At 51.5% G+C, this 22805-nt stretch overlaps 1 protein-coding gene across 1 annotated transcript in view; it reads left to right on the forward strand.

Annotated features, from left to right (window-relative positions):
* Positions 1 to 1528: 1528 nt before the first annotated feature.
* The window catches only part of LOC143350744 (uncharacterized), a 125395-nt gene continuing 104118 nt past the window's right edge, over positions 1529 to 22805 (forward strand). Inside the window, exon 1 of the mRNA XM_076782758.1 lies at positions 1529 to 1714. Coding sequence (XP_076638873.1) covers positions 1529 to 1714 — 186 coding nt within the window. The remainder of the gene's footprint in view (positions 1715 to 22805) is intronic.

Raw genomic sequence — 22805 nt, forward strand, 5'->3', positions numbered from 1 at the left:
CTTAATGGCTAACTGCTTTCTTACCGGATTACAGCTTTCTCACTAGCTTACTGCTTGTTTACTAGCATACTGCTTCCTTACACCATACAGCTTCCATACTAGCATACTGCTTTCCTACTAGCTAAATACTACCTGACTAGCCTGATGCTTGCTTACTAGCTTACTGGTTGCCTACTAGCTTGTTGCTTGCTTTCCAGCTTTCTGCTTGCTTACTAGCATACTGCTTCCTTACCAGCTCCCTCCTCGGTTAGTAGCTTACTGCTTGCTCACTAGCTTGCTGCTTGCTGTCTAGCATACTGCTTGCTTACTAGCACACTACTTTCTTACTAGTTAACTGCTTTCTGACTAGGCTGCTGCTTGCTTACTTGCTTACTGCATGTTTACTAGCTCACTGCTTCCTTACCAGTTTACAGCTTGCTTTCCAGCTTACTGCCTGCTAACTAGCGTACTGCTTCCTTACTAGCTTCGCCCTCGCTTACTAGCTCACTGCTTGCTTACTAGCTTACTGGTAGCTTACTTGCTTACTGCTTGCTTACTAGCATACAGCTTTTTTACTAGTTAACTGTTTCTGGATAGCCAGCTGCTTCCTCACAAGCTGACTGCTTGCTTACTAGCTTACTGCTTACTTACTTACTTACTGATTACTTAGTGCCTAACAGCTTCCTTACTACATTCTTGCTTTCTTCGTAAGTTACTGCTTTCCTATTGCCTTACTGCTCTTTTACTATCCGAATACTACCCTACTCGTTTCCTGCTTGCTTACTATGTAACTGCTTTGTTAGTAACTTACTGCTTTGTTACTTGCTTACTGCTTGCTTTCTAGCTCACCGCTTGCTTACTAGCTTACTACTTCTTTACTTGCTTCTTCCGCGCTTACTAACTCACTGCTTTCTTACTAGCTTACTGCATGCTTACTAGCATACTGCTTCCATACTAGCTTCCCCCACGCTTACTAGCTTACTGCTTGTTTACTAGCTTACTGCATGTTTTCTAGCTCACTGCTTGCTTAATAGCTAACTGCTTTCTTACTAGCCTGCTGCTTGCTTTCTAGCTTATTGCTCGCTTACTAGCTTGCTGCTTGCTTTCTATCTTACTGGTTGTTTTCTAGCTGTTGAGAATAGATATATTTTGTATTTCCGAATCTTCGCGATTTTGCTCTGTTCCACGTCGGCCCAGGTCATGTCATAAAACCAATAGGTCTGCCGATCATTTGGCGACGCATATATAGCCGGGATTTTTCTTTGTTTGAAGTTAGTTGTGCGATAACCCTGACCGTGGGGAAAAGTCTTCCATGTATTTTGTTGCCTCCGCGTCTTACACCTTGTACCGTTTCAACAAAATATTTTTTCTTCTTTCTGCTATGTGCGATTGGGGAAATCTATTTCAAAGATAGATCCTTACTAATTTATGGGCCCAGCACGCTTCCACTGCGCCTGCTAGAAAGAATTTGTTTGTTGATAAGCCACGCTGGCTGGGTGAATAAAGGTTTTTTTTACTGGGTACCAACTGTGTAAGTGATTTCGTCGCAATGTCTGACATAGAATTTGGAATGGAAATTGTGAAACTGGACGGCACTAACTACTCCATGTGGAAATCTGGAGTAGTGATTGCGTTAGAAGCTAAAGGTTTGCTTGGTTTCGTAGATGGTACAATAGTAAAACCTGCTGAAAACAAGGCAACGGAGCTCAAAGTGCACGGTCAAAAATCAGCGCAGGTAAAAATGATTATACTGAGAACAATCGCCCCAAATCTTCGCCGCAATTTGTACAACTGCTCTACTGTAAAAGAAATTTGGAACCAGCTGAGGGACCTGTACGGAGATGCAAGTGAAGACGCTGCACAAACTGCCTGGGAGCAGTTTTATAATTTTCGCGTTAATGAAGAGGAGCCCATTGCAGATCATTTGGAGATCCTGGAGAGCATCTGCAGACGCCTGCAGGATGCGGGTGAGGAACCGTCGGACAAAGCTTTCATGGCAAAACTGCTGCGCAGTTTACCCGCAAAGTTCTCCATTTTTCGTCACACGTGGGAATGCACTCCTGCTACGGAAAAAACGAAAACGAACTTGATCAGCAGACTGATCATGAAAGACAGGCGTTTTGCAGAGGATGAAGTGTCGACGCTCGCACTTCGTGTTCAAAAGACGTCCCTGAACGACGCAAAGAAAAAGAAACGCTCCAAGAAGGATATCGAGGAGCTGAAAAAACGAACGCGGTGTGGAGTCTGCAAAGAAAAAGGCCCCTGGGCACGTGAATGTCCAAAAAATCAAGCTGGAAAATCATCGGACAGTTCAGCGAGAAATGCGCTAGCGTTGGTGTATGACATTGTTGCAACATATAAATGCACCAGTGAAAGTGACAGTGCCGTGTGGATTGCGGATTCGGGTGCCGGAATGCATATGACTTTCCGCAAAGACTATTCTTCGGCATTGCAGCCGATTCCAAATTGGTCATGCGGTTAAAGTAGCGGATGATCGCATCATCTTAGCGGCTGGCATCGGAACAATTAAAATCCAAGAAGTGCTTGAGGGTGTGCTATACAAACGCGAATTACAAGATGTGCTCTATGTACCTGAACTAAAGTGTAGTTTGTTTTCTATAGGCTCAGTGAACAAAAAACGGTACTCTTTTTATTCGTTTGAAAACAAATGTGAAGTTCGCGATAGTAAAGGAAAAGTCGCCGCACGTGGAATACCGCACGGAAAACTATTTAAAATGTGTTTCAAAGAGAAAGTGCCCATTGACTGTAAAGCGCTGAAATTAGCAGATGGCCAGGAAAAATTAAATCTTTTGCATGAGCGAATGGGACACGTAAATGAGCGCACAAAAAAACACACGTGTGAACAACTCGGCATCCATGGAATTGAAAAGGACAATTTGACAAAGTTTTTTTGTGAAGGATGCATTATGGGCAAGCAGTCCCGAAGGCCGCATCCAAGCATCGGGGTTGAAGACAATTACGGGCCAGGGGAGAAAATTCATATCGATGTCTGTGGCCCTGTAAACATAAACTCACCGAGCAACACGCGGTTTTTTTTACTGATTAAGGACGAGAGTACCAGCTATAGGAAGGTATACTTCATGAGCCATAAATCAAAAGTATTCAGCAAATTTAAGGAGTTCGAGGCTTTCCTATCGACGCAGACAGGAACGAAAATCGAAGTCCTACGCTCGGACAATGGGACAGAGTATACCTGCAGCCAGCTCCAGACCTTTTTGGAGGAAAAAGGTATAATCCACGAATGCTCGTCACCATACATTCATGAGCAGAATGGTCGCGCTGAACGCGAAATTCGTATGCTCAATGAAAGTGCACGTTTTATGATTCACGCAAAGAACATGGATCAAAAATTATGGGCAGAAGCAGTAAACACCGCTTGCTACGTGCTGAATCGGACCATTCTAGAGCCAGGGGAGACGATTACTCCGTTCGAGAAGTGGTTTAAACGCAAACTTGATATAAAACATTTAAAGGTGTTTGGATCCGTAGCTTACCTGAACGTGCCGAAGGAAAGACGGCAAAAATTCGACCCAAAAAGCAGACAGGTCATATTCCTCGGTTACGATGAGGAGTCTACTAATTATAGACTCTGGGATAATAAATTGAAGAAAATTTCAATAAGCAGAGACGTAACCTTCAACGAAAATGCCCTGCCGAGTGCCGAAACGTGTGCCGAAACCGATACAATAATCAAGTTCGGAATTGAAGACGAAAGAGAGACGATTCCTACTCCTGAAGGTGCAGCGGAACACCAAGTTCCAGTTGTGGAAGATGTCGCCGAAACACGAGAACTGGAAAACAATGGAAATGAAGAAAACGCAGCTTTGCCAGAGATAGAGCAGGTAGCCGCCAATGAAAATGCTCGGGAAGGAAGACAACTGCGCAATAGAAGAACATTACAAGCACCTGACCGATACGCCGTACCTATTGCTTTTTTGGCTGATACGGTGCCTATGACCTACACTGAGGCAATATCCAGTGACGACACCAGAAAATGGAAGAAAGCCATGGACGAAGAGATGCTGGCGCTTGAAAAAAATCGCACATGGACCATATGTGCACTGCCGCAAGGAAAACGTGCAATCGGTTGCAAATGGGTTTTCGCAATCAAAAATAATGCAGCTGGAAATCTGAAGAGATACAAGGCGAGACTCGTAGCGAAAGGATTCCGACAACCAGAAGGAATCGATTATTTTGACACATTCGCACCTGTCGTTCGCTACGGGTCCATTAGAACTCTTCTTGCAATAGCTGCGAAAGGTGATTATGAAATAATGAAGTTCGACGTGAAAACCGCTTTTCTATATGGCGATCTTCAAGAAGAAATTTATTTGGAGCAGCCTCCAGAATACACAATTTAGAGCCAACCGGATGCAGTCTTCCCGCTACATCGCAGCCTGTATGGATTGAAGCAGTCACCCAAATGCTGGAACGAGAAGTTCACGAGGTTTCTGAACGGATTTAATCTCGTGAACATCGCAAGTGATAAGTGCGTGCTTGTCGGTGTAGTGGAAAGTTCAAAAGTGTATTTAGCCCTGTATGTGGATGATGGTTTGATTATGAGCAAAAGCGAGAATGCAATTAAGAGTGTCTTAGATTATTTAGAAGGTAATTTTAAAATCTCGGTAGATCGGGCCGATGAATTTCTCGGTTTCGAGATTAAACGCGATCGCGAACGACGACTCTTAAAAATTTCTCAACCGGGCTATATTAAGAAAATATTAAAGACCTTCAATATGCTTGAAGCAAATCCGTCAAGTGTACCTGCGGAGCCAGGTATGCCCATGCAAAAACAAACACCTGCGACTGACAGTAAAATGCCGTTTCGTGAGGCAATAGGCTCTTTATTATTCGCTGCACGAGTTTGTCGCCCGGATATCGAATTTGCGGTCAATTACGCAAGTCAATTTTTGAGTTCTTACGACGACACTTATTGGCAATCGGTAAAGAAAATAATGCGTTATTTAAATGGAACACGTGATCACAGAATAGTTTACGGAAATAGTGGGAGTTCGCTTGATATTTCGGGATTCACGGATGCTCATTATACCGGATGCTCAGAGACTCGAAGATCTAGGAGTGGATTTGTCAATATTTGGAATAGCGGACCAATTTCGTGGTCCAGTCAATTGCAAAAGGTCGTTGCCCTTTCGACCGCTGAGTCGGAATATATCGCGTTAGCCCACGGCGTGAAAGAAGCGGTTTGGTTACGTCGTATGTTGAATGAATTGGATGTTGTGTGCAATATCGTCCCTGCTTTTGTTGATAACCAAGCGGCCATAAAAATTGCTAATAGTTCCGAAAACCATAAGCGCTCGTAACACATCGGTAAAAAGTACCATTTCACTCGTGATGTCGTTAATCGCGGAGAAGTAGAAATTAGATATGTTCCATCGAAAGAACAATTAGCTGATATCTCTGCTAAGCCTTTGCAAAAGCAGCCGTTTTGCTATCCGAGAGAAAAATTAAATATTAGCGGACATTCAAAATAAGTGGGAGTGTTGAGAATAGATATATTTTGTATTTCCGAATCTTCGCGATTTTTCTCTGTTCCACGTCGGCCCAGGTCATGTCATAAAACCAATAGGTCTACCGACCATTCGACGACGCATATATAGCCGGAATTTTAACCAATTTGAAGTAAGTCGTGCGAGAACCCAGACCGCGGAGAAAAGTCTTCCACATATTTTGTCGCCTCCGTGTCTTACACATTATACCGTTTCAACAAATTATTCCTTCTTCTTTCTGCGGTAAGCGATTGGGGAAATCTATCACAAAGATCCTCAATACTAGCATACTGCTTTCTTAGTAGCTAAGAGCTTTCTTACTAACCTGTTGCTTCCTTACAAGCTTACTGGTTGCTTACTGTCTTACTGCTAGCGTACTCGCTTACAGCTTGCTTACTGACCAGCAGCTTGCATTCTAGCTTAGTGCTTCCTTACTAGCATGCAGCTTGGTTACTAGATAACTGCTTTCTTACAATCCTGCTCCTTGCTTTCTAGCTTACTGCATGCATACTAGTTTGCTGCTTGCACAATTGCCTACTGCTTTCATACTAGCTAACTGCTTCCTTAATAGCCTACTGCTTGCTTACTTGCACACTGCTGCCATACTAGCTTCCTGCTCGCTTACTAGCTTTCTGGTTGCTTACCACCTTATTGCTTCCTTACTAGCCAGCTGCTTGCTTACTTGTTTACTTGTTGCTTACGAGCTTTCCGCTTGCTTACTGGCTCACTCCATGCTTACTAGCTTACTGCTTGCTTACAAGCTGATTGCATGCTTACTAGCTTACTGGTAGCTTACAAGCTTATTGATTGCTTACTAGCTTACTGCTTGCTGACTAATTAACTGCAATATTAATACACTGCTGCATTCTCCATAACTTACTGCTTTTTTACGAGCTTACAGAGTGCTTACTATCATACTTTTTTTTTTTTTTTTTTTTTTTTTGTCGTGGGGAAAATCTTCGAAAGACTCCCTCCCACCTCCTTGGGGAGAGGCGGGAGGGTTGTGTGGGATTCCCCGCGCCCGTAGAATGACGGGCGCGGGACTTACGCACTAAAAACCCCACGGTGACCCTTCCGCACGCTTTGGGAGGATACCGGGAATCGCTCGAAGCATTCTTCCGGTATCCTCCCCGTGCCCGCGCTTTCGCGCCCATCCCCCGGGGGGACAATCGGTCCCCCCAGTAGACACACTGCCTCATAGCGGCGGGACGGGGCCACTCCATCCCGCCGCTATCCGTCCCGGGGCCGCGTCTACTGGCGGCTGCGAGCCCCAACTCGCAACCGCCCGCGACCCCGTTTCCACCCCTCGGCGGCCGGGCGTTCATGGCCGCACCAGACCGCCGAGGGTGCCTCCCCTTGCGTCGGACCGGTAGGGGGAGGCACTCCTACCCCCAACCGGTCCGACCCGGCGCCGCCTGGCGGGAGGAGGCTCCCCACAGGGCCCCCCTCCCAGCCTAGGTCATCCGCCACGCCGAGGCGGCCGCCCGCGACGCCTCGCGACCGGGCGACGACCTCGGGCCACCGCACGAGCGCGAGCTTCAGCGGCGCGCTGAAGCTCGCGCTCCCTCCCCGCGGCCTCCTTCTGCAACATTACGTTCTCGCAGAAGGAGGCCACGGCCCTCCACTTCTCCTCGCTGCCGAGCATGGCGCGCACCACGCTCGGCAGCGAGACATCCCGCCCGACGACGCCGACCAGGACACGGCGCTCCCCATCCCACGCGGGGCATACCTCCAGGGTATGATCCGCCGTGTCCTGCTCAGCGTCGCGGTGGCAGCAACGCGCCGTCGGCTCCTTCCCTATCCGGCACAGGTATCTTCCGAAGCTGCCATGCCCGGAAAATACCTGTGCCAGCCGGTAGGTGAGGCTGCCATGGCCTCTGTCCAGCCACTCCTTCAGGAGTGGTCGAACAGCCCCGACAGTCCGGTGCCCCGCGGTTGGCAGAGCCAGCCGCTCCTGCCACGCGAGCAACACGGACTGCCGGGCCTGGCGCTTCAAATCGCCCCAAGCAGGTTCCTGCCAGCCCGGGGACGCCCCCATCCCCGCGCGACGGTCGACGCGGTGCCGGTACATCACCGCGTGCGACTGCGCGAGGAGGTCCATGGGCGGCATCCCCGCTAGAACCGTCGCCGCCTCATGTGACACGGTCCGATACCCGCGGACGACCCTGAGCGCCATGCGCCTCTGCACCCGACGCAGCATAGTCATGCTGCGCCGGGAGGCAGCCAGGTCGTCCGCCCAGACGGGGGCCCCGTATAGGGCCACCGACTGGACCATTGCCACATAGAGGCGACGAACTCGGCCCGCCGGACCCCCCAGGTTGGGCAGGATCCGGCCCAGAGCCGCAACCATCCTTTCCAACCGGGGGACCAGGCAGCGGAAATGCTCCTCGAAACGCCAGTGGCTATCGAGGATCAGCCCTAGATACCTGATCTGGGGCTTCACCTCGATGTGAGCCCCACCCACCCGGATCAGAGGGGGTGGCGGATCCTGCCGAGGTGAATGAAACGCAATCACCTCGGTCTTATGGACCGCCACCGTCATCCCCATCCCCCTGATCCGGTCGACGACGCGTTGCGACTCCTCCTCCGCGCGACGCATGGCCCTCCCCCAGTGCGCCCCGACGGCCAGCACCAGTGTGTCATCCGCATAACACACCGCGCTGACGCCGTCGGGGAGGCCGGCCCGCAACACCGAGTCGTACGCGATGTTCCACAGGAGTGGCCCGAGGACCGACCCCTGCGGAACACCGCAGTACACCTACCTCCGCATATCACCATCCCGGCCCGGATACTCGATCCACCTGCCGCGGAGATAATCCCCGACGACCGCCCTGAGACAAGGGGGGTCTCGATGATATTCGAGTCCCCTCCTTATCTCTTCCTAGGGGAGGGTGTTAAAAGCATTGGCAATATCCAAGGATATTGCCAATGCCACCCCTCCCCGGGAGGCGGCCGCCCCCGAGAGGGCCCTCACACGACCTATCGCGTCGATAGTCGATCGGCCCCCCAGAAAACCGAACTGGCAGTCGGCCAGACCGGGATCACCCCGCGACAGGTGCTCGACGAGGCGGGCAGCAATCACACGCTCGAAGAGCTTGCCCACCTCGTCGACGAGACATATGGGCCGGTATGCGGAGGGAGACTCCGCGGGCCGACCCTCCTTCCGGAGGAGGACCATCCTCGCCACCTTCCAACTGGGGGGGGAATCGCCCGTCCCTCAGGCAGCGGTCGATCAACCGCCTGAGGTCGGCCCCAAGGACGCCCTGGGTCAAGACCCAAACCTGGCCGGGCACACCATCCGGACCCGGGGTCGTGTTACGAACCCCGAGCCGTCTGATGGCCGCTGCCAGCTCCTCCTGCGTGACCCCCAGCTCGGCCGTCCACTCCACTGGGACAGCCGCCGCCGCCGGAGGACGCGGTCCCCTCTCCCCAATTGGGAAGAGTGTATTGACCACGTCCTCCAGCAGCCGGGGGTCAAGACCCTCGGTGACAGGGGGCGCCCACGGGCGGGGCTTATTCAGCACCACCTTATATGGGCGCCCCCATGGATCGTCATCAAGGGTCTGGAGGAGCTCCTTCCATGCCTGGGTCTTGGCCCGTTTGATGGCGACCTGCAGAGCAACCCGCGCCACGCGGTATGCTCCATACAGGTCATCAGCTGCCCTCGCTCGCACCACGCCGTCGCCTGTACGTTGACGACGGCGCGCGCGGGTGTACTGGCGTCGGGCGCGGACAGTCGCGACTCGCAACTCAGCGATCGCGTCCGACCACCAGTACACCGCCCGGCGAGGAGAAGCCCGCCCGACCCGAGGCATCGCCGCGTCGCAAATAACCGCGACCAATGCTCCGAGCCGGGCGACCTCCTCCTCTATGCTCGGCAACTCGGCCGCTCCCTGCAGCCAAGTTGCAGCGAGGGCAGCTGCCATCAGGGCGTCCTTGTCCAGGCGCCGAAGCGCCCAGCGGCGTGGTGGGGTGCCACGCAGGCGGCCGTGTCGGGATGCACTCGCGGCGGCAGAGACCTCCATCCGGATGTACCGGTGATTGGAGAGTGTCTCTGCCCCCGCGACCACGTGCCAACCCGACACCATGCGCACGGCGTTGGGGGTCGCGAATCCAACATCCACGATGGACCCCCCATATCGCCGCACGCATGTGTGCTCCGACCCCCGGTTCAATACCCGGAGGTCGAGCCCCGCCGCCCAATCGCCCAGGATCCCGCCGCGAACGGAGGTCCTGGGGGATCCCCAAGCCACCGACTTGGCATTAAGATCCCCCAGGACCAGCACCGGCCGGGCCGCGTAGCGCTGCACGCATGCCGCGACCTCGGCCAAGTACAGCTCGAACGCAGCGTGACCGCTACGGGGCGAAATGTAGCACCCCACCACAGCGACTCCCCCCCAGTCCACGGCGACGAATCCCCGACCGCGCTCCAACAAGGAGAACGGTGGGGACCCGTCGCCCCCTCCCCATACCGCCGCCACCAAGCCGTCCGCGTCGCCCACCCAATGAGGGTGATCAGGGACGCGGTACGGCTCGGCGGCGACCGCCAGGCCAACCCCCCACTCCGCGAGGACTTGGGACATCAAGTCCTGTGCCGCGCGGCAGTGGTTGAGGTTGGCCTGGAGGAGGAGGCGGGGCGGCATCAATTAATGGCCGCGCCAGCCTCCTCCCGGCCGTCCGTCCCCGTAGCACCGTCCACCTCCATGGAGGACGATGCCACCGCCCTCGGCACCGGAGCCGGTGCAGCCCGCCTCTTCCTCTCCTTCCGGGAGGGGGGGGAGCACTTCTTGCTCCCCACCCTGTGATCGGCTGGCCTCCCCATGTCCGCACACAGCGGGCAGTGGGGAGCCGCCGAGCACTGGCTCGCACGGTGCTCTTTGGCACCGCAGCGGTAACACTGACCGCTGCGGTCCACCGGCGAGGTGCACCACTGCCTCACGTGCCCCAATTCGAGGCAGCGGTGACACTGGAGCGGGCGCGGCGCCAGGACTTCCACTCGCGCCGAAACCCACCCCACCAACACCCTCCCGGATTCCGCCACCTTACGGGCGGCGGAGAGGGGGCACCGGGCCCACACCGACCCGAGGCCGGAGGGCGACTTGCGGATCTCTCCGATCCGCAGGTCCTCCACAGGACAATCCCCCGCCCTCGCAAGGGCACGGGACACATCCTGTGCGCTGACGGAGTCGTCCAGCCCACAAACGCGCATCTCCGTGCGCTTCGTGGGCCGGGCGACCCGGACACCTCGCTCGCCCAGCTGCTCCCGGAGCCTCTGGGTGAGACGATCCGCCTTCGCGCCGCCTTCTGCACCAGGGATCTCCAGCAAGAGATCCCCGGTCACGGCCCTCTTCGCCCTCACGGAGGCGATGCCCAGCTCTTCCAGGGAGATATTCTCCCTGGCGAGCCGCATCGCCTCCGCGAGGGTCAGGTCGCCCCCCTGCGCAACGGTCAGCGTCACCGCTGCCGTTTTTGGGGGACGACCTGGTCGTGCCATCCCGACCTTCGCGGCCTTTACCTTGGCCGCCGGCGGCGGAGGCGGAGGCTGCGGTTGCGAGGCCTTCCTCGCCGCCCGCTTCGCCGTCCGCCCCACCACCTCACTCCACGCCACCCCCCCTTGGGAGGGTGCTGTGGAGGACGCGACCACCGCGACCACGGGTACACCACCCCCCTTGGGGGTCGCGACCCGGGGGACTGTACCGGAACAGGTCGGGGAGGCACCGCCTTCCTGCTGACCGCTCTTCCGGCGAGGAGCTCCTCCCGGAAGGCGGCCAGCTTGCCATCAATCATGTCCCCAATCCTCCTCAGAAGATCGTCTTCTGAGGAGGACGGGGACTTCTTCACGGGCAGAGTGCGGGTGGAGGGGCCCGCGGTGCCCCGCACCACTGCCGCCGCACTCCGCTTATTTACCTTCGCCGAGGGACGCGGCGGTGGAGGAGGAGGGAGGATGGGAGGGAGGGCCGCGCTGTTCCACAGCGCCTCTGCCCTCCTCCTCCCCTGTCGCTCCTCCTCCAACAGGAGCTGCAGACGGGCGTTCCGCCCTCTGAGCTCCCGCGCCGCCTCCCTCATTTCCTCCGCCGCGGCCTTCAGGGCCTCCGCGCCACCGCTTTTCTGCCCCTTAAAGGCGCAGGCAGCGGCGACTTTCTCCACCCGCCTCAGGGACGAGGAGATCCTCTCCGATATCTCCTCGGTCACCTCGTCCCTGTGGCAACTCAGCCTCACCGACGGGCTCATCGCCCCGCCCACCTCGACGACGGCCTGCCCCGTCCTCTTCCTCTTAGAGCCTATGTGGCTCGTGCTGGAGGAGAAGGACGAGACCGACGCCGTCTCGTCGTCCTCCTCCACCCTCCACGAAGCCGGACCTGGCGCTGAGTGGGGCGCGAGCGCCGCCACCCTAACCCCAACCCCGTCTCCGTCCTCCCCAACCGACAAAACCCGCCCCATCCCCATTTTATTTTCTGTGTCCATAATAATCCCACGAGATGGTCGGAAATAAAGGTCCACCCGGGCAGAGCCGCCTTACCCGGGTAAGCCTAATACTCCGGGGGTTCGGCAGGTTCCCCGGAGGTGGTCGCTTGGGATTGGGCCTTCTCCCCCAACCATGCATCCCATCGCCGCGCACCATAGCTTAGGATTGGAGGGCGATTTTATAGAGTCGCCATACTCGTGGCCCAGGCGGTTAAGCCAAGACCCCCGTTCCTCCTGCCGTCACGTACCATTCACAAAACCAATAGGGAATTGTGAATGGGTCGTTGTGACGACCAACAGGAGGCTTACGGTGTGTGTATGACTCGGGTACCCCGGGTTCGTTAAGCCCGTACTGCAGCTGAAAGGCTGGCAGTCCCTGAGGGGATACTAGCTTACTGCTTGCTTGCAAGCTAATTGCTTTTATGCCATCTTACTGCTTGCTCACTAGCACACTGCTTGCCTACAAGCTATTTGCTTTCATGCCAGGTTCCTGTTTGCTTACTAGCCTACTGGTTGCTTACTACCATACAGCTTTCTTGCTAGCTCACTGCTTTCCTACTAGCTTCCTGCCTGCTTCCCAGCTTACTGCTAGCTTACTCGCTTACTACTTGCTTACTAGCATACGGCCTGCTTGCAAGCTTGCTGCTTTCTCACTGGCCTACTGCTTGCTTACTAGCTTACAGGTTGCTTACTAGCTTACTGCTTGCTTACAAGCATACTGCTTTCTTACTAGCTCCAAGCACGCTTACTAGCCCATTGCTTGCTTACAAGATAACTGCTTGCTTGCTAGTTTGCTGCTTGCAAATTAGCTATCTACTTCCTTACTAGTCTGCTGATGTCTTACTTGCTTACTGCATGCTTTCTAGCTTCCCCCTAGCTTACTAGCTCCCTTCTCGCTTACTATCTCATTGTCTGCTTACTAGCTTACTGCTTGCTTAATAGCTAACTCCTTCTTATTAGCTTGTTACTTGCTCTCAAGCTTACTGCTTGATTGCTAGCTTCCACTTCGCTTACTAGCTCACTCCTTGCTTACTAGCTTACTGGTTGCTTACTAGCTTACTGCTTGTTTACTAGCATACTGCTTCGTTACTAGCTCCCTGCTCGCTTACTAGCTCACTTCATGCTTACTAGCTTTCTGCTAGCTTACTCGCTTAGTTTGGGCTTACTAGCCTGCTGCATGTTTACTAGCATACTGCTTTCTTACTAGCTAACTGTATTCGTTATAGCTTAATGCTTGCGTACTAGCATAGTGCTCCCCTAGTAGGGTCCTGTTCGCGTACTAGCTCACTGCTTGTCTTGTAGCTTACTGCTTGCTTACTAGCATACTTGTTTAACTATCGCGTTTGTCCGAGGGGAAAAAACTCGGTCGCGATTCCTAATGCTAGTTCTGCGTACGCATTGTCTAGAAGGTCGGGCTGACGCCGAATTCCTTCGGTCTACAGACAATCAAAATCGCGGCTGTTTACGGGTTTTTGCTAGCTATCTTCGTTCACACAGTACATTCGAACACCTGTCTCCAAAGGTATTGTGTCGTTATCACCGAGAGAGAGGGAAACGACCTATTAATTGAAGAGAGAGATCAATATCCGAAATCGTAACCGCACCGCGCCTGCGCGGCGCGGCGCGGTCTTCGCCTGTCGATCCTCGCTGATTTTCCTCACGGCTCACGGCTTTAGGGAGCTGACTGCGATCGAGAGCAGATCCTTTATCGATCCTCTCCGTCACAAGTACGCGCTCCAAAGAACTTGTATTACGCACGTTCTATGAAAGATTTTAGGACAATTTGAAATTAGGAAATCTTGTCTCACGACAACAGATATTTCCGAGAAAATCTGCCTGACGTTGTAGCAGTTCGTGTGATTTAACGTTGCAGACGTTGCCGCGACCGCTACGTTAGGGACTCAGTACTGAGTACATTGAGTCCCTTAAAGCTAAAGGTTGAAGTCACTGGGGAGTAGATACCGATATACCGGTATCGCCTAGTGGTGAGCTCACCGAGCTAAACGGGATCAGAGAACCCACTCCGAAACCCGTCGGTTGTACCAGTGTAGCGTGCACCGATCGGTGGAGTTAAGGTTTCGACGACCCACCCTTTGCTATACGGCGACGGAGCAACCGGAAGGTAGATCCTGATATACTGGTATCGCCTCGTGGTGCTCACCGTGCAACGGGCTCCAGAGAACCCCCTCCAGAGACCCGACGCTTGTGCCAGTGTAGAGTACAGTGTACGGTGGAGTAAAGGGTTCGAAGGGCCTTCCTTCCACCTCTCCACCCACTACCCGTAACTGTGTAGTGTCCGAAGGGTGGTTGGAGTTGCTTGAAGCGCCCCCCCCCCTATTCCGGCAGGCCGCAGGCTGCTCCTGTGGAGCCGCCGTCGAGGTAGCCGCACTAGGCAGGGAGTTTTCTTGCGTCGGCGTCCCACGCCACCCGCACGGTGAGCGTGCTCACGGAAAATAGTCCTCTTGGAGCCTTACAACCTCCATTTGGGGCCCGTCCGTTCCAACGCTTGGCTAACTCGACAGAAACGAGGAAAACTTCGTCTGTCCGGTTGCACGCGTCGGTGATATCATTTAATTCAAATATCACCGACCAAAAAACAAATTAGTACAGTCCATTAATTACTACGCGAATCAGCAGTTAGCTTCTCCATCCAAGCACAACATATTGTCGCTTGGAACGCGGGGTAAGCAGCTGATAAGCGTCTAAACGTGGCAACGTGTCCGAATTTAAGATATTTACACATTCAGTAAACTTTTGTTACAGAATGCCACAACAGTAACGCCAAAGGGGACGTGACACGGCTGAAACGAGCCGACGTCAAAACTGAGTTTAATTTCCTTATTTCGTTTTCCACAAAATAGTATTTTTTAGTTTTGATACGTTTTTGTTTGTAATAAAAATAAGAAAACCTAATTGATACTTGTAACTATTTCTTTACCAGTCTATTCCTTCGTACGGACCAACGTTAGAACCCTTAGTACTCTAACAATACTGCTTTCTTAATACCAAACTGAATTCCTACTAGCTTACTGCTTGCTTACTAGCACACTGCTTCGTTACTAGCTAATTGCTCACTTACTAGCCAACTGCATGCTTACTAGCTTACTGCTTGCTTACAAGCTTCCTGCCTGCATGCTAGCTTACTACTTGCTTACAAGCATACTGGTTGCTTACTAGTATATTGCTTACTTACTAGCTTACACGTTCCTTAATAGCTTACTGCTAGCTTACTAGCATTCTGCTCCCTTACTAGGACCATGCTCGCATACAAGCCTGCGGCTTGCTTACTAGCACAAAGCTTCCATTCTAGCTCCCTGCTCGCTTACTAGCTCACTGCTTGATTACCAGCTTACTGCTTGCATACATGCTTACTACATGCCTACTTGCTATCTGCTTTCATACCAGCTTACTGCTTGCTGACTGGCTTAATGCATCCTTAATAGCTCCCTGAATGCTTACTAGCTCACTGCTTCCTTACTACCTTACTGCATGCTTACAAGCGTACTGCCTGCTTAATAGCTTTCTACTTGCATAGAAGCTTACTGGTTCCTTACAAGCTTACCGCTTGCATACTAGCATACTCCTTCCCTAGTTCGCTCCTCGCTTACTACCACACTACTTGCTCACTAGTTTAAAGCTAGATTACTCTCTTACTGCATTCTGACTAGCCTGCTGCTTGCTCACATGCTTACTGCATGCTTACTAGCTTGCTGCTTGCTTTCTAGCCTACTGCATGCTTACAAACACACTGCATTCATACTATCTAATTGCTATCTTGTTAGCTGGCAGCTTGCTTACTGGCTTACTGGCTACCTAATAGCTTCCTTCTTGCTTACTAGCTACCTGCTTTCTTGCTACCCTGCTGATTGCTTACAAGCATACCGGCTGCTTACCAGCTTACTGCGTGCTGACTAGATTACTGTTTCCTTACTTGCTCCCAGAACGCTTATTAGCTCACTGCGTCCGTACTAGCTTACTGCTCGCTTACTAGCTCGCAGCTTGCTTGCAAGCTTACTGCTTGCTTACTACCTTGCTGCTAGCTCACTCGCTTACTGCTTGCTTACTAGCTATCTGTTTGCTCACTAGCTAACTGGTTTCTCAGTAGCCCGCTCCTTGCTTTGTAACTTACTACTTGCATACTTGTTTACTGCATGCTCAATAGTTACCTGCTTCCTTTTCAGCTTACAGCTTGCTTACTAGCGCACTGCTTGCATACTAGCTTACTGCTTGCTTACTAACTTACTGCTAGCTTGCTCGCGTAATGCTAGCCTTGTAGCTTACTGCTTGCTGACTAGCTTACTGTTTCCTTACTAGCTCCCAGAACGCTTACTTGCTCACTGCTTCGATACTAACATAGTCCTTGCTTTCAAGCTCTCTACTTCCTTCCTAGCCTACAGCTTTCTTACTAGCTAGCAGCTTCCTGACTAGCCTGCTGCTTGCTTACAAGCTTACTGTTTGCTTAGTATCTTACTGTTTGCTTTCTGGCTTAGTGCTTGCTTACTAGCTAACTGCTTTCTTACTAGCCCGCTCCCTGCTTTCTAGCTTACTGCTTGCTTATCATCATGCTGCTTCCTTACAAGATACTTCCTCTCTTACTAGCTCACTGCTTGCTTCCTAGCTTACTGCTAGCATACTCGCTTACTGCATGCTTACAAACCTGCTGCTTGCTTACCAGCTTACTGCTTTGCTACAAACTTACTGCTTCCCTACTAGCTAACTGCATCCATACTAGCCTGCTGCTTGCTTATCAGCTCACTGCATGCTTACTATCTTACTGCTAGGTTACTCGCTTACTGCATGCTTACTGGCTAGCTGCTTTCCTACCAGCTTACTGCTTGCCAACTAGCTTACAGCTTGCTTAGAATTATGCTGCTTCCATACTTGATTCTCCTTCGCTTACTAGCTCACTGCTTGCTTACTAGCTTACTACTATCATGCTCGCTTACTGCATGTTTACAAGCCTGATGCTTGCGTTCTAGCTTACTGCTTGCTTACTAGCTTGCTGCTTGCATTCTAGCTTACTGCTTGATTACTAGCTTGCTGCTTGTGTTCTACCCTACTGCTCGCTTACTAGCATACCGCTTTCTTACTAGCTGATTGCGTTCTTATTAGCCTGCTACTTGCTTACTAGCGTTCCTGTTGCATACAGCCATACTGCTTCCTTACTAGCTTCGTCTTTGCTTACTAGCTCACTGGTTGCTAATTAGCTTATTACATGCTTAAGAGCTAACTGCTATCTTAACACCATACTGCTTACTTACTAGCATACTGCTTCCTTACAAGCTTCTTCCTTGCTTACTAGCTCACTGCTTGTTTTCTAGCTTGCTGCTTCCTTACTAGCTCCCTGGTCGCTTACTAGCTCACTGCTTGCTTACCTGGTTACTGCTTGCTTAGTAGCTTACTTCTTGCATAACAGCCCGCTGCTTGCTTTCTACCTTACTGCTAGATTACGCGCATCATGGTTGCTTACTAGCTCACTGCTTGCTTACTAGATTACTGCTTGGTTAGTAGCTTACCGCAAGCTTATTCGCTTACTGCTTATTTCCAAGCTTACTGCTTCCTAACTAGCATACTCCATCCTTACTAGCTTCCTGCTCGCATACTAGCACACAGCTTGGTTACTAGCTTACTGCTAGCATACTCGCTTACTGCATGCTTACTAGCCTCCATCTTGCTGACTAGCATCCTGCTTCCTACTAGGTTCCTGCTTGTTTACTAGCTTACTGGTTCCATAGTAGCTTACAGCTAGCTTACTAGCATTCTGCTTGCTTATTAACATACTGCTTCCATACTAGCAAATTGCATTCTTACAAGCCTGCTGCTAGCTTACAATCTTACTGTTTGCTTACTAGCTTACTGCTTTCCTACTAGCTCGGCGCTTGCTTACTAGATTACTGCCTGCTTACTAGCTTACTGCTAACTTACTCGCTTATTGCTAGCTTACTTACTTGCTGTTTGCTAACTACCTTGCTGCTTGGTTTCAACCCTACTGCTTGCTCACTAGCATACTGCTTCCTTACTAGCATCCTGCTCTCTTACTATCTCACTGCTTGTTTACTAGCTTACTGGCTCCTTAATAGCTTACTGCAAGTTTACTAGGATTCTGCTCTCTTACTAGATCCATGCTCGCTTACTAGCTTACTGTTGGCTTACTAGCATCCTGCTTGTTTACTAGCTTACAGCTCTGTTACTAGCTTCCTGCAGGCACACAATCTTACTGCTCCCTTACTAGCTTAATGCTTTCTTACTACCTTACAGCTCCCTTGCTAGCTTACTGTTTTCATACTACCTTACTGGCTGCTTAGTAGCTTACTGCTTTGTTACAAACTTACTGCTTTCTTACCAGCTAACTGCATGCTCACAAGACTCCTGCTTTGTTACTAACTTACTGCTTTCTTGCCAGCTTACACCTCCCTTACTAGCTTACTGCTTTCTTACTAACCTAATGCTTTCTTACTAGCTTACAGCTTGCTTGCTAGGTTACTACTTGCTTACTAGATTACTGCTTGCATTCAAACTTACTGCTTGCTTACAAGCTCACTGGTTCCTTACTAACCTGCTCCCTGCATTCTAGCTTACTGCTTGCTTACTAGCTGGCTGGTTGCTTACAAGCATACTGCTTGCTTACTAGCTTACTGCTTGTATGCTACCTTAATGCATGCACACTAGCTTACTGCTTCCTCACTATCTTCCAGATTTGTGAATAGCTCACTGCTTACTTACTAGGTTACTGCCTGCTTACTGGCTTGTTGCTTGTCTTCTAGCTTACTGCTTGCTTACTAGCACACTGGTTCCTTACTAGGTAATTGCTAACTTACTAGCCTGCAGCCTGCTTACTAGCATACTAGTTGCTTAGTCTTACTGCTTTGTCCCTAGCATACTGCTTCCTTACTACATTCCTGCTCGCTTACTAGCTCACTGCGTGCATACTAGCTTACTACTCGCTTACTAGCTAACTGCTTCCTTACCAGCTTACTTGTTGCTTTGTAGCTTTCTGCTTATTTACTAGCATAGTGTTTCCTTACTAGCTGTGTGCTTGCTTACTAGCTCACTGCTTGCTTAGTAGATTACTGCTTGCTTACTAGCTTACTGCTAGCTTACTGGTTGCTTGCTAGCTTCCTGCCTGCTTACTAGCTTACTGCTAGCTTACTCGCTTACTGCATGCCTACTAGCTTGGTGCTAGCGTTCTAGCTTACTGCTTGCTTACTGGCGCACTGTTTTCTTACTAGCATACTGCTTCCTTACTAGCTTCCTACTCGCTAACTAGCGTACTGTTTGCTTACTAGCTTTCTGCTTTCTTACTACATCCCTGCTTTCTTCATGACTCACTGCTATCTTACTAACTTACTGCTCTCATACTAACCGAATGCTTCCTGCTCGCATACGAGCTTAACGTTTTCTTACAAACTTACTGCTTTGTTAATAGCTTACAGCTTTCTTGCTAACCTGTTGCTTGCTTTCCAGCTTCCTGCATGCTTTCTAGCTTCCTGCTTGCTTACTAACTTACGGCTTTGTTACTAGCTTACTGCTTCCTTACTAGCTTCCTACACGCTTACTAGCTCACTGCTTCCTTACGAGCTTACTGCTTGCTTGCTACATTGCTGCTTGCTCACTAACCCATTGATTCCTTACTATATAACTGCTTTCTTACTAGCCTGCAGCTTGCCTACTAGCATACTGATTTGTTAGTAACTCACTGCTTGTATACTAGCATACTGCTTCCTTACTAGCATCCTGCATGCATTCCAGCTTACTGCTTTGCTACTAGATTACAGCTTTCTTACTAACTATCTGAATTCTTACAAGCCTGTTAATTGCTTGCTAGCATACTGCTTCCTTACTAGCTTCCTGGTTGCTTACTAGCTTGCTGCTTGCTTTCTAGCTTAATGCTTGCTCACTAGCTTACTGCTTACTTACTAGCCCGCCGCTTGCTTTCTAGCATACTGCTTCCTTACTAGCTTCTCGCTTGCTTACTAGCTCATTGCTTGCGGTCAAGATTACTGCTTGCTTGCTAGCCTATTCCTTGCTTATCTAGCTTGCTGCTTGCTTTCTAGCTTAATGCTTGCTTATTAGCATATTGCATTGTTACTAGCTCACTGCTTGCATACTAACTTACAGCTTGCTGACAAGCTAATTGCATTCATTCCATCTTACTGCTTGCTTACTAGCGTACTCGTTGCTTACTAGTTTACCGCTTGCTTACTGTCTAACTGCTGTCTTACTGGCCAGCTGCTGTCTTACTAGCCAGCTGCTTGCTTACTAGCCTAGCCTAACCTAACCCAGACCTAACTGCTTTCTTACTACATTCCCGTTATCATCTTAACTTACTTCTGAAATACTAGCCAGCTGCTTGAACCAATAGGATCGTCTGGTTGCGGATCAGGCGCAGTGACGTGAGGTCGTCACTTCCGAAGAGGAAGTCGTCAACGTACGCTTGGTAGCTTAAAACTTGCACTGCGTCCGGGTAGGAGGAACCTTCGTCCTCGATTAATTGTCTCAACACTCTGAGAGCGAGATATGGCGCTGGAGTTGTACCATATGTTACCGTGAGCAGCTGGTATTCGTCAATCGGAGCAGAAGGAAACTCGCGCCAAAGGATGCGCTGAAAGTCGATCTCGTGAGGGTGAACGAGGATCTGCCGATACATTTTTTCGATGTCGGCCGCGTAGACATATTGGAATTGACGACAGCGAATCAGGATTGCGATCAGGTCCTGTTGGAGTTTTGGCCCACTGTGCAAATGTTGATTAAGGGATCTGCCATTTGAAGTGCGACTGGAAGCGTTGAAAACAACGCAAAGACGCGTCGTTTGACTAGTTTGGCGAATAACAGGATGGTGCGGAATGTAATAAGCATTTGGAGGTGCTATGGGCGACGGTGGATCCACCTTTCGCATATGCCCAAGAAACTGGTATTCCAAAAGAAATTCCTGATATTCGCGTTGGGAATTGGGGTCTCGTTTTAGGAGATTCTCTTGAGATCGCAAACTGCTAAGCGCTCTCGACCTGAAATCTCCGAGGTGAATCGGTTGGTCGTCTCCAAACGGTAATCGGACAATGTAAGGGCCTTCTGAGGTTCGCGAATTTGTTTCAGCGAAATGACGTTCGCAATTTTGTTCGTCAGGTGTCAAAATCGCGGGAGTTGGGAGCTCCTCGACTTCCCAGAAGCGGCGCAGATTGTGGTCAAGGTGTTCGAGGACGGACAAATGGTGGATGTGGACGTCATCGGAACCAGGAGTTTGGATGGGACCGGACAGGATCCAGCCCAAGGCCGTGCTTTGCGCGGTCGGGACACACCCTGAGCCTCGAATGACGCCTTGGAGTAATAGCTGCCCGTATAAATCCGCTCCAATAATAATGTCAATAGGGTCGGAGCTCATAGGATCCTTGTCCGCCAGATTTAGCCCTGCAAGGTAAGGCCATGTAACGTTTTGTTTCTGGCGAGATTGGACATACCTGGTCAATGTTTGCATTATAATCGCGGTCGTCGAATATGCAGGCTCGTTCTGGTCCGCAGGTGTAATTGATATAGACGCTACTTGATGTGCGAAAGAGTGTTTCTCGCCAATTCCACTAATTCGTGTGTAGTGCGATGTTCGTTTTAAGCGCAGCAGTTGCGCTAAATTTTCGGTATTGAGGGTCGCTGCTGACCCTTGGTCGAGAAGGGCTCTTGCAGTAACGCACCTGCCTTGAGGAGAATGCACCTGAACCCGCGCTGTTGAAAGGAGAACAGTTATCTTCAACGGTAAATTCGACGCTAAATTTGAACTAATTTCGATTTGGTCGTTAGATATCGAAGAACCAGCCCTTGACGCTGTGACCGAGGAATTTTTGTTTACCGGGAAATGCAACAACGTGTGATGCCTTTGATGGTACTCCTTACAACAGTGCGGATTCTTACACAATGCAGTGGAATGGCCGACGGAAATGCAATTGACGCACCGGTTTTGCTGCTTGATTAATTGATAGCGCTTGGAAGGGGATTTTCCCAAAAACTCGGAACATTGATAAATGGGATGATTTTGTTTACACAATGCGCACGAAATTTTGCTAGTAGCGGTTGAATTCCAGTCGGTGGCCCTATACGGGGCCCCCGTTTGGGCGGACGACCTGGCTGCCTCCCGGCGCAGCATGACTATGCTGCGTCGGGTGCAGAGGCGCATGGCGCTCAGGGTCGTCCGCGGGTATCGGACCGTGTCACATGAGGCGGCGACGGTTCTAGCGGGGATGCCGCCCATGGATCTGCTCGCGCGGTCGCACGCGGTGATGTACCGGCACCGCGTCGACCGTCGCGCGGGGGTGGGGGCGGTCCCGGGCGGGCAGGAACCTGCTTGGGGCGATTTGAAGCGCCAGGCCCGGCAGTCCGTGTTGCTCGCGTGGCAGGAGCGGCTGGCTCTGCCAACCGCGGGGCACCGGACTGTCGGGGCTGTTCGGCCACTCCTGAAGGAGTGGCTGGACAGAGGCCATGGCAGCCTCACCTACCGGCTGGCACAGGTATTTTCCGGGCATGGCAGCTTCGGAAGATACCTGTGCCGGATAGGGAAGGAGCCGACGGCGCGTTGCTGCCACTGCGACGCTGAGCAGGACACGGCGGATCATACCCTGGAGGTATGCCCCGCGTGGGAGGGGGAGCGCCGTGTCCTGGTCGGCGTCGTCGGGCGGGATGTCTCGCTGCCGGGCGTGGTGCGCGCCATGCTCGGCAGCGAGGAGAAGTGGAGGGCCGTGGCCTCCTTCTGCGAGAACGTAATGTTGCAGAAGGAGGCCGCGGGGAGGGAGCGCGAGCTTCAGCGGCGCGCTGAAGCTCGCGCTCGTGCGGTGGCCCGAGGTCGTCGCC

The sequence above is a fragment of the Colletes latitarsis genome, unplaced genomic scaffold (genome assembly GCF_051014445.1).
Source record: "Colletes latitarsis isolate SP2378_abdomen unplaced genomic scaffold, iyColLati1 scaffold0028, whole genome shotgun sequence".
NCBI classification, from domain to species: Eukaryota; Metazoa; Arthropoda; class Insecta; order Hymenoptera; family Colletidae; genus Colletes; species Colletes latitarsis.